The sequence below is a fragment of the Cetorhinus maximus genome, chromosome 11, assembly GCF_964194155.1.
Source record: "Cetorhinus maximus chromosome 11, sCetMax3.hap1.1, whole genome shotgun sequence".
Classification (NCBI taxonomy): domain Eukaryota; kingdom Metazoa; phylum Chordata; class Chondrichthyes; order Lamniformes; family Cetorhinidae; genus Cetorhinus; species Cetorhinus maximus.
In genome coordinates, this window is record NC_135889.1 from 43986469 (window position 1) to 44003357 (window position 16889).

General features: G+C 42.8%; 1 protein-coding gene across 1 annotated transcript in view; it reads left to right on the forward strand.

The window, feature by feature from the left end:
- stat4 (signal transducer and activator of transcription 4) overlaps positions 1 to 16889 on the forward strand; it is a 137521-nt gene that overhangs the window by 118086 nt on the left and 2546 nt on the right. Inside the window, exons 19-21 of the mRNA XM_078551862.1 lie at positions 5690 to 5781; positions 9633 to 9772; positions 15338 to 15529. Coding sequence (XP_078407988.1) covers positions 5690 to 5781; positions 9633 to 9772; positions 15338 to 15529 — 424 coding nt within the window. The remainder of the gene's footprint in view (positions 1 to 5689; positions 5782 to 9632; positions 9773 to 15337; positions 15530 to 16889) is intronic.

Consider the following 16889-nt stretch of genomic DNA (forward strand, 5'->3'; position numbering starts at 1 on the left):
GCTGTACAGGGCCTTGGTGAGACCACATCTAGAGTACTGTGTACAGTTTTGGTCTCCTTATTTGAAAAAAGAAAGAGGGCAGAATCATCCAAGAATTGCACAAAGTGCAGTAACAAGCAGGAAAAACGACGTTTTACCTGCCAGCTGCAATGAGGGGTTTTTGCACCATATTGTCCCCTTTCTCATAAATTATGCAGTCACGGGAAACACGACATCTCACTGGCGGGCAGCCTCCGATCTGCCCGCCACACTGTTACCTCGCTGCTTCCTTACTCTGGGTGCCATATTTAAACTGCAGCCGCGTGCATAGTTTTCAGTGCTTGCAGCCCAGGGCTGCTTCAGTGAAGACGTGGCCCCAAAAGCCAAGAAGAGTGCAGCCCCCGATTCACTGGTGCATCCCTGGAACGCCTTTTGGACGTGTTGGAGGCCCACCGCGATGTCCTCTACCCCCGTTCTAGCCACAGGAGGCCCATCAGCCTCATCACTCAGGCTTGGGAAGCAGTGGCAGCAGTGGTCAGTGCTAATGCTACACACAAGAGGTCAGAGATTTAGTGCAGAAAAAGGATGAATGACTACATCCGTGCCGCCAGAGTAAGTCAACCATCTCATCAATCTCAACTCATCCACTCACAAGCCCATCACACATTGACTGGCATCTCACTCACTGCCAGCTCAAGGGACATCACCATTCACTTTCTCACAAAAACCCCCACATCTCCATCTGGCCTCATCTCCTTTGCAGACCACCCCCTCATCATGTCAATGGCTCCACTCAAGCACACACGCATGCCTGGCATCTTTCTCATTTGGCCTGGCATGTGCCTTGTTCACACTCTCTCTATCTGACACGTCGCCCTCAGGCAATCTTGACCCTTACTCCAACGCCGAGAGCACCACATATGAGGATCCTCAGGACAGCACTGTTGAAGACCCATCACGGCGCTCACCTACACTCTCCACCAGCGCAACGACACACACCTCAGTGGGACTTAGATGGAGAGCAGCCTCGGGATCTCAATCTGGTGAGCACAGCACACAGTCTGTTCCACTGCAGGCAGAGGCAGGGACATCCGAGGCCTCCAGCACTCGGAGGATTGCTGAAGGCAAGGAACCTGCTGAGTCCAAGTCAGATGATGACCCTCTGGACCCGGTCCTCAATTAGTTGTTGGAGCTGCAAAGAGAATCATGGGAACATCAGGAAGGGATGTCTGGTGCACTACTCAGATTGCAAGAGACGATGGAGGAGTCTGGCGGCCTTAAGTCCGAAGTGTTCATGCCTTCATGTCGATGCACCGAGGTCAACACTGGCAGGATGGGACCGCCATTGAGATCTTGGTCCAGGATATCGGTCCTGCACTGCCGCGTGGGCAGAACTCCATCGCTGATGCAATAGTTGGCCTCCAACAGGACCAATGTGAGTTGGGTGCGGGGTAAGTCCATTTCACTCCAGCTTCCCATTCTCTTCAAGGAGTCAGCCAGGGGCCGTCAAGCACCCATAGGGAGGAGGACCAGCGGCTCGACACCCTGGGGCCATCCAACCAGGTGACTCCGGGAATGTCTGGCTTTTCCAAATTCCCACTTCCTGTAAAGCCATCATCTCCAGCTCCGTAGACCAAGGAGAGGTGCACCTGGCCCACAGCAGGATACCCAAAGCAGGCCAGGGCCCTCCAGAGGACACCCGCCAAGGTCATCACAGACAGGGCGTGGAAGTCTAGGGACTGTGTTGCAGTGCTCCACCAGATCTGTTGAGGCACTGGACCCTCATTTTCAATATGTCAATTGTTTGCTCCTCCAAAGTCCAGGTTGTGGCATGAACCTCATTGTACCATCTCTCTGCTGCAGTCTGAGGCCATTGCATGGGTGTCATCAGTCACATCCTCTGTGGGTAGCCCTTGTCCCCAAGGAGCCATCTCTGCAGCCTCTGTGGAGCCTGGAAGATGTCAGGGATCTGAGTCTTGCTGAGGATGTAGGAACCATGTGCAGATGCAGGATGCATTTGTGGTGATCGCAGACCAGCTGAACATTCAGAAAATGGAAGCCCTTGCGGTTGATGTACTGGACTGCTTCTGGCCATGGAGATCTAAGCACCACGTGAGTGCAGTTGATGGCACCCTGCACCTGTGGAAAACCAGAGATCAGTGTAAATCCCAGCGCTCTTACTTCCTGGTTTGTCTGATCCCAGTCAAAATGCACAAAGTTGGGGGCCTTTGCAAAGATGATGTCTGTGACCTCCTGGGTGCACTTGTGTGTGGAGACTTGTGAATTCCCGCACAGGTGACCTGTGGAGCCTTGGAAGGAGAAACTGGTGTAAAAATTGAGCGCCATGGTCACTTTCATAGCCACTGGCAGTGGATGCCCTCCATGTCCCTGTGGCACCAAATCCTGCAGCAGGTGGCATATGTGACCAACCAGTTCTCTAAACATGCACAGTCTGCATCGACACTGGTTCTCAGTCATCTGCAGGAATGAAAAGAGCCATCTATAGACCCTGGGTCTAGTGAGGTGCCTACGAGCAATAGTTCACTGTGCATCTTCAGCTGCATGCACAGGAGGCCCTGCCACCCCTTCATCTTGATGGTGGTGCTCCTCCCTTTGGTGAGCCAGGTACCTCCATCGCCCTCCTCCTCCTTCTCTGCTCCCTGTAAGCCATGAGGCATACAGCTAGATCACTAGGCTCCATTATCCTGATGTTATCCTCCTGCAGGATCAAAGAGAGAGGTACGTGGAGTAGCATATATCTCCTAACGACCTCTCTTGGTTAAGTCTCTGGCTCCGGCTGCATCTCAAGGCCCCTTCACGCATGTGGGTGAGTGCTGGCTACCACTTGGATGGCCTGTGTGTAGTGCGCTTAATGGATGTCCAAAACCCCACCCATCTCCCCCCACTTGACTGATTGGCGGTAGCTTCAGCCTCTCAACTACATGCTGTGCTCTCAGCTCAGGCGCATTCCCCTAACCCACAGCAAGGCTGTGCTGTTAGCTTGAACCATGAGGGATATTGGTCCAAACCTGAATAAAGACATTGCAAGGGGCACTTAGTACCTCCACCAGTGACTGCGCTGTGGCCACCTTTCTTAAGGGGATTGTATAAGTTGCCTCGTCGTCCCAATTGTTTTGCAGGCCCAAAACACACATTGTTTTGCAGTCTGCACCTATGGGGTGAAAAGTTCTGGAGCATTTGGTGGTACATTCATGCTTTTGCTTTGCCTGTACAGACAGAAATGCTTCACAGGCCCAACTCCAAGCATGTCAATGGAGCTGCTGCTAAACGGTCTCAGCTGTAGAAGAATGCTCACTTTTGACAACCTTTTCCAAGTGTCTGGCCAATTCCCTCACCCCTCACCCCACCCTAGCCTGTGCTTGTGTGTTTCCATCAGTGTGCTTCCCTGCACCGTACCTCCCGAGCCCCACCCACATTAGATCCCTTCAGCACTGCACTGAAAGCCAACTGGGAAAAAGCGACCTGCTTGCTCCCTCACCACGAATGCTCGGCGCCTCTTCCTTATTGTCCTACAGGTGATCTTCACTATCGCTGCGCAAGGTTGTGTGTACTTACCTCTGAGTTCCCCTTGAAGTTCAGCTCACCAGGTGCGCCTCTTAAAGGCAGTTGTAAATAACGCCGTTCTGAAGTCACGCCGACATTGGTGGTAAATTTGACGTGGGGGGATGATTCTGGCTTGTGGGCACAATGATGACATGCAAACACATTAAAATTAATTTCACGACGTTGGACAGTGAAAAACACAGTGTGCCATTGACAGGCGGAGTGGACGATCGCGCACGATGGTGTAAAACCAATTTTGGGCCTTCTCGCCATATTGTCCGCTAATGCCGCCAGATACGCCCACCACATGCCTAGGACAACTATTCCAGCGCTCCCCTGGCTGACCTCTCATCCTCCACATTCCAGAAACTTCAATTCATCTAAAACCCTGGAAAATTCCAGCCAGAATTGCGTTGGAAGCAGTCCAGAGAAGGTTCATCCCTGGGATGAAGGGAGTTTCTTATGAAGAAAGGTCGAACAGGTTGGGCCTATACCCATTGGAATTGAGAGGAATGAGAGGTGATCTTATTGAATCATGTAAGATCTTGAGGGGATTTGATAGGGTGGACACTGGGAGGATGTTTCCTCTTGTAGGGGAGACTAGAACCAGGGGACCCAGTTTAAGAATAAGTGGTCACTCTTTTAAGATGAAGATGAGGAGAATTTTTTTCTCTGAGAGTCATTAGTGTGTGGAATTCTCTTACCTAGAAAGCAGTGGAGACTGAGTCACTGAATTTATTCAAGGCTGGGTTAGATAGGCTTTTGATAGACAAGGGAGTTAAGAGTTGTGGGGGCAGATAGGAAAGTGGAGTTGAGATCACAACCAGATCAACCATTATCTTATTGAATGATGGAGCAGGCTCGAAAGGGCGAATGGCTTACCCCTGCTCTTAAGTCCAATGTTCCTATTCCTTCAAGGACTCATGAAAAGTCTTATTTGTAACATTGTCTTTGTACTGCATGTTAGTATGAGGCTATGGTGTTACACCATAGCTAGTGCTATGGTGTAACAGAAAAACCCGTGAACAACTGTGCTGTGCAGGATATTCACATGACATAAGATTAAAATATGTAACAGTCAGAATCTGATAACAAAGCAGAAAAAACTAAATTGTACAAATGAAAAATTATATAAACGACCGTATATTTTTTACTTTAACCTTATTGTTTGTCAAAGCTGACTTTTTTTCCCCCCAAACATAAACCCATTTCAGGAAGATACAGATGCATGACCCGCAATGTAGTTCTTCATCCCTTCATTGTTTATCAACATCTATATAGAACTTTTTGCAGAGTCCCTTTTAAACTATTGTAACATCACCATCACAAAGCCTGCCCACTCCCATCTCTGTTTCTGTCTCCACCTCAGCCCATGTGCTACTAAAATCCTTATCCATGCTTTTGTCACCTCCTGGGACAACTATTCCAGTGCTCCACTGGCTGGCCTCTCATCCTCCACATTCCATAAACTTCAACTCATCTAAAACCCTACTGTTAGTTTCTTATCAGCCCTGGCCACACTAACCTTCATTGAATCTTAGCACTCCAACACCACAAATTTAAAATCTTGTTTAAACTTGTCTTTAATTTTGTAATCTCATCTGGCCCCGCAACACCCTCCACCCCTACACACCACCAACCCTCTGTTCTTCTGACTCCGGCCTCTTCTGTATCCCCACTTTCCCTCGCCCCACCATTAGCAGCTGTATTTTTAGCCTTTGGAATTCCTAAATCATTCATATCTCTATCTCCCTTTCTTCTTTCAAGACCTCAAACCTATTGCTTTAACCAACTCCTCTTGATACCTGCTTCTTTGGCTCCATGTTCCGTTTTTGTTTTTACACCTCTGTGAAACACTTTGTGCAATTTTTCTCTGTATAAGGTGTTCTATTGCTGTAAATTTTTGTTGTTGTAAGCAATAAAAAGTGAATGGCATTTCTTTGTGTGTGTTTGTGCATATGTTGCATTCCTAATCTTGTAATAAACTTTGGTGACTGTGTGCAAATACACACATATCTTTCTATAAAACACGAGGCAGTGTTTATTTCTTGATTTTTAAGTAGTTGTAAACTTCAAGAATTTGCAGAACTACGTGTGAGTGCTACTTTTGCAAATTCTGGTAATTTTATTTTTGTTTCACCTACAGGAGAATCTCCCTAATAGATTCAGTTTCTGGTTGTGGTTAGATGGAATCCTGGAACTCATCAAGAAACACCTTTTGGCTTTATGGATAGATGGGTAACTTAAAGCCTAAATAATACAAAAAATTATGGATATTACAGAGATATTTTTGTGCAGTGTTGGCTTAACAGTAATGCTGAAGTATTGATTACTAGAATTAGAAGACATAACAGTGAAATATTGATTAAATTTAATTTAAGGGACAGCCTGCATTGTACTAAATAAGATTTCATTTAACTCTTTAGAAATAACAGGATCTAATCTGACACTTGAATCTGCTAACTTTAGTTCTACATTATTTGACATTCATCTGTTGCAATTGGCGGATGACATTTCCATGGTACCAATAGTACTAAAACTTACTTGACTAGTATTTTTGAGTATTAATGGCTGTGATTATTCTTACAACCTTCTTTCCTATTCTTAACCAGATACACATTCAGCGCATTGTACTGGCGTTTTCTCCAGTTCTTTGACACATTAAATAAGCTGTTTGTATATCCATGCCTTTTAATATTGAATGCTTGGCACCTGTGCACACTCAATCCTCTTTGCTAGTCACTTTTCCTTGAGTCCTTTTCAATACATCATGGCCATTTGAGGTAGAGTGGTCCGACCAGTGAGTTATGCACAAAAGCAAAATACTGCAGATACTGGGAACCTGAAATAAAAACAAAAAATGCTGGAAATGCACAGCAGGTCAGGCAGCATATGTGGGGAGAAACAGAGTTAATATTTTAGGTTAATGGTCTTTCTGTAATTACTTTTAAATGCAAACCACTACTAGATTACCCTTATTGATAACATCCTGGATAATTTCAATTCCTTAGCCTGCCCATTTATTTTTTTTCCATGTCCCTTTGAGTGCTGTCAAATTAGCTTGCAACAATATACATTTTATGATACTGAATGTACTAATTTTCATATAATTTCTGAATAATGCAAACATCAGAGGGCTCAGAATAGTTTCTGAGGAACTTCATTAGCTTCTGTCCACTTAATAGCTTTTTTCGTGGCTTATCACTTTTTAAATTTTCTTTTACCAATCCAGTTTGGTTATTTGTTTTTGATTCCATGTATTCTCAGTCGCAGAAATTTATCAAATATCTTTTGAAAATCTGTGACCTAAACCCACTGAATAACCTCATCCGCTAATTTAGCTACTCTTTCAAAGAATTTGTGTAAATTTGTGAGGCATGTATGATATATTGCTTGTAAAATCACATTGAGTACTTATAATGGGATCAACTTACCTTAAAGAAACATTGATAACATCAATAGTAGCAAAAATGCTCAAGATTATCCTGTCTGATACTAAGACTATAATTTCTTGATAGTATCATAAATTCATTTTGAATTTTTTTTATTCATCGGATGTGGGCATCGCTGGCTAAGCCAGCATTTATTGCCCATCCCTAATTGCCCTTGTTCAGAGGGCATTTTAAGAGTCAACCACATTGCTGTGGGTCTGGAGTCACATGTAGGCCAGGCCAGGTAAGGACAGCAGATTTCCTTCCCTAAAGGACATTAATGAACCAGATGGGTTTTTACAACAATCGACAATAGTTCCATAGTCATCATTAGACTTTTAATCCCAGATTTTTATTGAATTCAAATTCCACCATCTGCCTCTGGATGATTAGTCCAGCGACAACACCACTACGTCATCGCCTTCCCATTGCATAAGCAACTGTCATCTTTTAAAAGAAGACATGAATTGTCAGCCTAAGCTCAGCGGTTGCAATTACCTCTAAAATCAAGGTAATGAGCTCATTCTGCACCCAGAAACTTGACTTTGTTGAGATGAGATATTAAACCAAAACCCTATCTGCTCTCTCAGGTAGGTATCAAAGATCTTAGGTTCTCCAGGTGTTCTGGCCAATATTCATCCCTCAATCAATATGACTAAAAGAGATGCTCTTATTCATCTCATTGATGTTTATGGGAGTTGCTATGTGCAATTTGCTGCCATGTTTCCATACCTTACAATAGTGTGTGCACTGCCAAAGTACTTTGTTGGCTGGAAAGTGCTTTTAGGCTACCTGACATTGCGAAAAGCACAATATAAATGTAAGTTCTGTCTTTACTAATTGTACCATTCCTCCACCAAGTCAGATAAGTCTGCCTTTGAAAATGCTTATTATCAGGCAATTATAATTTACTAATGTAAACGCAAATCAGCAAGGCTATTCTGGATCACCCTACATCAATTTTTATTTTGAACGTGCTGTCCCCTCCTCCCTCCCCTCATAGTGTAATAAATTTTATACATTCTTCAAAATGAAAATTTTAAGTACAAGGAAATGTAATATGTTTCCTCTTTGGGTAGGTAATCGAGCACTGTCAGGGCAAGTACATCACAGCACAGGCCAAATGCAGAGTTAAGTTTAATTGGCATTGCTCCAGCAATGAGTCCTAATGCTCACCTCAGAATGTACAATGGGGATGAAATTCATCTTGAACGGCAGTGCAAAACAAGGCAATTTATGCAAAGTATGGATAGTATTGCTCTGTGGATCCATGTGTTAATCATCAGCTTAAGCCTACCAATTTACACCCCACAATAAACAATTTCAACCAGCAGAGAATGGAAGCTTACAACCTGGGCCCCACAAACGAAATGACTTGATTGCTCAAGAACTACAATTTTTTTAGTGGTCCACAACATAAAATATGTTGTAGATATTCCGTACTACTACTAATAGGAAAAATTGAAACAACTATAATAAAAACAAAAATGCTGAGAAAACTCAGCAGGTCTGGCAGCATCTGTGGAAAGAGAAACAGAGTTAATGTTTTAAGTCCAATATGATTCTTTTTTGGAACTTCCTGCTGAGTTTTTCCAGCACTTTTTGTTTTTATTTCAGATCTCCAGCATCTGCAGTATTTTGCTTTTATTAAATAAGATTGAAACAACATTGGGCTACTGGGTTAATAGATGCCTAGAAATAGGATTACTTATGCCCATTTTACAGGCATATCGTGGGCTCCAATATGAGGATGTGTGGCAAAGTGCACTGCCTATCATATTGGTTAAGATTCCTGCACACGTATCCAGAATATATACTCAAGTGCAAAATGGGACCTAACACCTGTTTCAGGCCTTTTTAGCTAAGTTTTATTGCACATGACCACAGCATGCAATTTCAATTACTTAGCAGCCAAACCATATGGCCCTACAAGGGACCAGTGACGTCTGCTACTGGAAAGGTAAGTTTCAACTTGTTTTTGTTTGCTTTATTGTGGAGATGCAGGAGTGATCTATGATAAATCCACAGGCTACTGTCAACCCACCCTTTGACCTCCAGCACATTGCTTCCTGTCCACACCAGCTGGCTAATCTCAGCCCTCTGGATATTGGCTGTTAAACAAAGAAGAACGAGTCCTCTGGCCTCGTTTAGACACATGTATCATACGCTGCATTGGGTTCAGTCAAAATTTGAGTATGATCCATTGTCTGGATCTTAATGTTCAGTGCAACACTAGTACTCTGCCAAGCAGGAACCTCACAGCTAAGATTCCCAGTCTGTGCTTTTAACTGTTCTCAACTATGGCAGCAGTTGGGTGCTAGCAGTGACCTCAGCAGCCATGGTTGAGTTTGAGAGAAGCCAGCTAGTTGTTCTTGATGGCTGTCCATAAGCTCCTATTGGAAAGATTATGTAACTCAGCTATGATACCCTCCATAGAGAAGGCCTTTTGACGCTGACTGCTTGGGCTCATACATGAATAGTGGTCAGTGGTCAAGTTACCTGTGGTCTCCGAGCAGCCATGGTACCATACTTCAACTGGACTTGGCACTTTCGAAAAAGGAGGGAGAAAAGGGAAGAAAAATAGCCTTAATGTTTGCAGAGTGAAATACTATTATGTAAATTTGTCCAAATCAACATGTGTGACACATGCCTCTTCAGGTACATCGTGGGATTTGTAAGCAAGGAGAAGGAACGTGCTTTACTGAAGGATAAACCATCTGGTACATTTTTATTGCGGTTCAGTGAGAGCAGCAGGGATGGTGCCATTACTTTTACCTGGGTGGATCGATCTGAGAATGGTAAGTCAGTAATGGATTCCCTGTTATGTTCCACAGGTCAGCTCAGGTCAGAGGCATAAGTTTTGTCATTTAAAAGATATAAAAAGATGTAAAAAAATCAATTTGGAATGCTTGAAGACCAGTGGCTTTGTAAACTATAAACAGTCAGATGGCTTTCAGATCTGTCTTTCAGGCCTCTCTAGCATGAGTGGGCAAAACCTAACTCTCAAGTCAACAATAAGTTATGCCGGATTTCTCCACTGTGACAATTTGGTTCTGTTGTATTCTCTGTCATCACAATTTTCCCATGGCTTCCCAGTGTTATTCAGCCTATATGTCTATTATAAATTTGGGTCTGCATTAGATATTCACTTTGGTTTAGCATTATTGGTTTCTCTTGTAAGTGAATTCCATGTCCCTTATGAACAAGAATTTACCTTTACTACTCAATATCTAACTATACACTAGCATAACCCAGGGATCACAACAATGAAATCGCTCATTATATGAAGTGAACACTAATGCTGAAACGTCACTGTCTGCTGCTCCAAGATGCTGTCCGTTGACCACTTCAATGAGACAAGGTCATTAGTGAGCTGATTTAGTTTACAAACAATTAGTGAATGGGCAGAGTAACATTTTAATAAATATCACCTTATTTCTGTGACATAGAAAATAATAAAGTACACTTCACTGTGCCTGTTAGTGAGCTAAATGCATTCCTTGGCTTGGAGGTTCTTTGAAACTGCTTGATTTTGAACTTAGGGTATCCTTACAGCTTAAGACTGACTTTCCTGGTTTCTCTAAATAGGAATTGCCTGACAATGTGTATCTATATAACTTTACTTCTCAGCTGGGCAGGAATCCAAGAATTTTATCTCTAAACCTCCTCCAGCTCTCTGGATTGGCTAGCTTAAATTGGAATCAAACCAGCTATCACCTTTCCTGGGTGAAAACGCCCTGGGAACAACCTCACCCAACCCCATCCCAATGAACTAATATGGGTGGAACCATCCTGAGAGAAGGTGCGTCTTTACTGGGATGTCTAAACAAATTTCCATTGTATCACAGAGATAAAAACAAAAAACTACTGCGGATGCTGGAAATCCACGTTGATTCGGCAAATGGGAAACACAATCCTAGATACATGCTACAGCTAAGCCTAATTTTTAACACTGTTTTGCATTTTTCTCCCTTCCCAAGTACTGTTTGTTACAGTTTTAATATTGAAGGGTGTAAATTCTGAGCCCTCAACTGAAAAATAATGATTCTGTATTGAAAGTATTTTAGTTTAATTAATGGCTCTTATCAAGCAAAGAGGGGAGTTTAATGTTCCCCTTTTACATCAGTCAAGCTGGCTTTCCCCTTTTTCTCAGAAGTAACTGATCATCATCCTGAAATTCTCCTAAACAGAAAGTAAGTAATAAACTCATAATCATCCTTTGAGGTATTACGAATGTTTACCAGTCTGGCTGACATAAAAAGTTATGTAAAAATGTGCCAACATTTGGGTATTCATGGAAATAAATATCCACTACTTTTCACTTCAGTTCTGGACAGCAGACTGAATATTGGCCCAGGTTTTGCATTATCAGCACTTAATATTTTTATGGAGTAAATCAGACAACAACTTTTGTATTAGGCATATGTGCAGTTAAAAGCAGAAACCCTGAAGTTACTGTCCAAATTATCTTGCTCCTCCCCAGGCTGCACTATAAATACCTCGATGATAGACTTTGAAATGATAGGCATTGAAATGCATCCTTATGGTCCTAATAAACACAGCAGAAAGAGTTAGGGATGGTGCAGTCAGATGCAACTGAATTTTTAACAGTGTGTTAAGTTACAATTACTGTCAAACAGTAATGGCACTGAAAATTTAATCCCCTCAGAAATTAATTAGTGTTAGAAACATTAAAAAGTAAAAATTAAAATAAATTTTATTTGCACCTTTCTGCCATATATCTCTCTCTTAATCCTATCATTTCTTCCTTCTTCACTTTCTGTACATGATTTAAATCTAATTTATACTTCTTGGCTTATATATCCTGGTTTACACTCTGTGACCCAGCTGTTGGCAGGGCTGGGTTACATGGTGAGCCAGGTGGCTGAGGTGCATCAGACAGTACAACTGGAAGTTTGGATTTTTCCACATGCTATGGAGTTTTGATTCTACACCACGTGTACTTAATTTTGCAATGATCCCTGCCCAGAAGACTGCTTGATTGACAGGCTTGGCTTCCAGTTGGATGGGGAGCAGGTCACTACTGGGATCATGGTGGGTGTGTCAGTTTCCCTGACCCCCTGGGGTGGTTGGGGGGGTGTGGTGGTCTGATGGAAGGTTGGGGGGGCAGTTCAAATCCAAGGCAAGAGACTAAGCTTCAGGGCCTAAGGGAAGTACTCCTGCTCCTCCTGGCTGACAAACAATGCTGTAAAAGCACTTACATTCTCCTCACCACTCTTCAGATGCTGGGTTTCCTGAAGCTTGGGAAACTCAGTCAGCAAAGCAAGTTAAATTTGAGGCTGCTAGCCATATTAGAATACTTAAGTGACCAACTCTTGTAGAAGTGGATTCACAGAATCACAGAATTGTTACAGCGCAGAAGGATGCCATTTGGCCCCTCTTGTCTGCACCAGTTCTCCGAATGAGCAATTAACCTAGTGCCATTCCCCCACCTTCTTCCGGTAACCCTGCATGTTCATTCTTTTCAGGTAATAGTCTTATTTACTTTTGAATGCTTCGATTGAACCTGCTGCCATCACACACTCAGGCAGTGCATTCAGACCTTAATCACTCGCTGCGTGAAAATTTTTTTCTCATGTTGCTTCTTTTGCCAATTAATTTAAATCTGTGCCCTCTCATTCTCAACCCTCTCACACATGGGAACATTTTCACCCTTTCTACTCTGTCCAGATCCCTCATGATTTTCAATACATGGTCGCCCCATGTCGTGCCTCTGCCAACTCTGGAAATGGACGGGTTTGAGATTTTAAAAAAGTTTTAACACTTCACTTTATGGGGACATGATGGCATAGTGGTAATGTTGCTGGACCAGTAAGCCAGAGACTCATGCTAATGCTCTGGGGACATGGGTTCAAATCGCACCACGGCAGCTGGTGGAATTTGAATTCAGTTCATAAATCTGGAATTGAAAGCTAGTCGCAATGATGGTGACCATGAAACTACCATTGATTGTCGTAAAAGCCTATCTGGTTCAATAATGTCCTTTAGGGAAGGAAATCTGCTGTCCTTACCTGGTCTGACCTACATGTGACTCCAGACACACAGCAGTATGGCTGACTCTTAACTGCCCTCTGAAATGACCTAGCAAGGTCTGTTCAAGGGCAGTTAGGGATGGACAACAGATGCTGGCCTTGCCAGCGACACCCACATGCCATGAAAGAATAAAGAAAAAAAACTTGACTACAATCCATCCATTTTGGGGGGGTTAAATTCACACTCTGTGTCTCAGTAAGGGTTCTTCAATCTGATTGGCTGAAGAACATCACTGTTGCTTGTCGACCTCACACATGCCACAGATTCCTTGTCGAGCACACCATGCTGGATCAGATGGCCAATTATTGTTGTGGAGTTTTGACTCCAGAGCATGGATTAGAAGCTCAGTACAATCTCTGATTTAAACTGCTTTGCTGGCTGTTATTCCCAAGCAAATCACTGCTCCAAATCCTGCGAAAAGTCTATGGGGAGCTGTCAACGTAGTGAAAGTGAGCGGTGTTCTCTCTATCTCTTATACGTAAAACCAATTACTGTTAGTTCTTACCTTCCTCATCTATTAATATTGTTGGCTGCACTATCTCCTTGGATCTCAAATGGAAAATCTATATTCTCTCCATTGCTATATCTGCATCCAAACAGCTTAGTTTCCACTTTATTCCAAACAATTTATTTCCTTCAAAATCTCTACTCTCCATAAAGTCAATGTGCCCAAGATTTGAATACTATTTCATACTTGGGGAAACTTGCGCACCCTCGGATATAATAGGTGATTTGGCTCTAGCCTCCAGCTTTCAATTCCTTCCTACTTCATAACCTTTCTTGGGTTTAATTGAGTAATACTACTACGGTTATTGGTCTTTCAAACTTTATCTTTTTGTCCATCCTATGTTCTGAATATGCAGTAATACTTTTACACTGGCAATGATTAACATAATTAATCTACAAGTTTATAGGAGGTGGCTAATTACCAGCATTATTGTGCATTAGACTAGGATGGGAGCTTAATAAATTATGCCGTTTCACAGAAGAGTTTGATGATTTCGTGACCAATAAAAGGTGCTACGGACAGGATAGCGAGGCCAACTTCAATTCCTTTATTTTCTCACTGTCTGTCAAAGCAGAGATGTTTTAATTTTTGAACTAGGCTGTGGTGTGTTTCCCCAAATCCCCGGCTTGTGCAGTCAATTTTTAAAGTCACTCTCAGCAAACTCTCATTAGAGTTAAATCAGAAATATAGTTTATTCATCCATTCAAACCTGGGGAATTGTCGCAACTTCATACACACACACAAACACACAATAAGAAGATAGGAAAGAGGAGATTTTTAAAACTATGAATAACTTAAAAGAAAAAGAACCGCAGATATGAATATCAGTTCACTTGATTGCCAGAGTCCAGAAAGTCAGAGTGCAGTGACGGTTCCTTCATGGAGCAGTTACAGTTCAGGTGGGTTCAGCTAACTGAAGCAGGAGTCGCAGAATTCCTTTAAAGTTGATGGAGACACAGCAAGCTGATGTTGGTACATAGAGACTTGGTCTGCTCGTCAGCGAATGGCAGGAATCCTCCAGAGAAACAGGCTATGAGGACACTTAGACTTGATGCAGCCTGTTGATTGATCCTGCTTTGATGTTTCCAGCCCAGAGGTTAAACAGAAGACTGAGGTGTGAGTCTAGAAATGTAATATTAAAACTTTCTGAAAGGCCAGAAGCTTAGGCCATGTGATGTTGCCCAGTAATGCGTCAGTTTCAGGCTAACAGGCCACTGATCAAAATTCATTGTTCACCTTAGGAGATAGATGGCGGCTATTACCACTTCTGCAGGTATAACGAGTCTCAATGGCTTTCCCGCTTTTTATAGGACCAGGCTGGAGAGACAGATTGTCTACTGGTCCCTGCTTTCATTGATTGTAATGTATCCTCACAGTGAGAGGTGTGAGATTCCACAAGGATGAGTGTCGAACTTTAGTCCTGTAACTGCTGTTGGAAATTTCAAGAAACTTAGCCAACTTGTGAATCCTGTGACCTGTAGCAGCCATCTTTTAGTTCAGCAAAAGTAAATAAGCAAAAAAGTAAGGTTTGATTTAAATAGTTTATGACCCCTTTCATATCTTAGGGGTGTGACAAAGAACATCAAATAATTTCTTGTGATTCCATTAGATTCTACAAATTACAATGACATTTTTCCATATGAATATTTAGAATATATTTTAAAGATATAAATTGTGTTTTAAACTAGGATGGGATTGAAAGTTTGTAGTCAAAGTTTTATTTAGTCCCGATGTTAAATTCATTTTTTGATTTAATGTTACAGAAGGTTCTGAGCATAATAGGTAGCTATTGTTGTTTTAGGGGAAATGAAATTTCATTCGGTGGAACCTTACTCCAAGAGCCAATTGTTAGCGGTTCCTCTTCCTGACATTATCCGTGATTACAAAGTAATGGTGGCTGAGAATATTCCAGAGAACCCACTACAGTACCTATATCCTGATATTCCTAAGGACAAAGCTTTTGGAAAGCATTACAACAATAAACCAAAAGAAGGTCAGTATTAGCAATCTGTGGCAGTATGTTAAAAAACAAATGATTGAACTCTTAATCTGTCATGAAGTCACATTCAGCAGGTTGAAATCAGTAAATGTACCAAGCCCTGGTTAGACTGCACCTGGCGTACTGTGAGCAGCTCTGGTATATTGGGTATATTGGCCTTGGAGGGAGTGCAGTATAGATTTACGAGAATTTTACCTGGGGCAGGATTTTCCCCCTGTTGGGGGGGGATGTTGAAGTGCAGGCACGCCTCCGATCAGCGCCCCCGATCAGGGGCGCGCCACCATTTTACGTGGGCGGGCCAATTAAGGCCCGCCCAGTGTGAAATCCGCATGGAAATGCTGTGCGCTCCCTGTGCGGGTGGGGGGGGAATCCCTAAACCTGAGAGTGCACTCTTTCGCACATGCATACGAAAGAGCGCACTCATCTCCCTGAGGCTAAGTGCTGCCTCAGGGAGATCGGCTGTACAATAAAAAATATTAAAAATAGAAAAAAAATCCCTGACATGTCCCCTCATGTGACACGTTCATAACTTTTTTAAAAACTTCAATTAAATTTTTTAAAACCTATATGAAACCTCATCCTACCTATGGATGAGGTTTGATGCTTTTTCTGAAGTCCACCAGGACTCCTGGCCTGCCCGCCAACCTCAAGGTTTGATGGGCAGGTCCATTAATTACTTCAATGACTCTGTCAATGGCCTCAATTGGCCATTGACAGGTCGGCGGGTGCACAGCTGATTTTGCTGAGCCCCTGCCTACCTGAAAATTTAAATGGGGTGCGGTGACGTTGGGAGTTCCGCCCAACGTCACCACGCGTCATTTTACGCGTCATTTTACGTGTCAGCGAGCAGGCCCCACCCCTCGCTCGCCGACAGGAAAATCCTGCCCCTGGTCTCCAAGGGTTAAATTACGAGGAGAGACTTGGGTTGCATTCCCTGGAATTTATGGGATGATTTGATTAAAGATTTCAAGATACTAAGGGGAACTTGTAGGGTAATTTGGGGGGAACTATTTCTGCTGTTTGGGGATTCTACGACTAGAATCATTCAGGAGTGAAATTAGGAAATATTGCTTCATGCAAATGATGGCAGAAGTTTGGAACCCTCTTCCACAAATGTCAATTGATGCTAGATAAATTATTTATCTTAAAACTAAGAGTGATAGATTTTTTAACAAAAGCTATAAAGTATAAATGGCTTACCTCTGTTCCTATGTTGTAACCTAAACTTAGTCCCACAAAATTAGTAAATTGCAACACAATGGGATTTGCTCGCCTATAGTGGATGTCATTATTTCCTTATAAATGTCCACTTACACCTTTTAACATATCTGCTTTGCCTAATAGCCTTTATTGC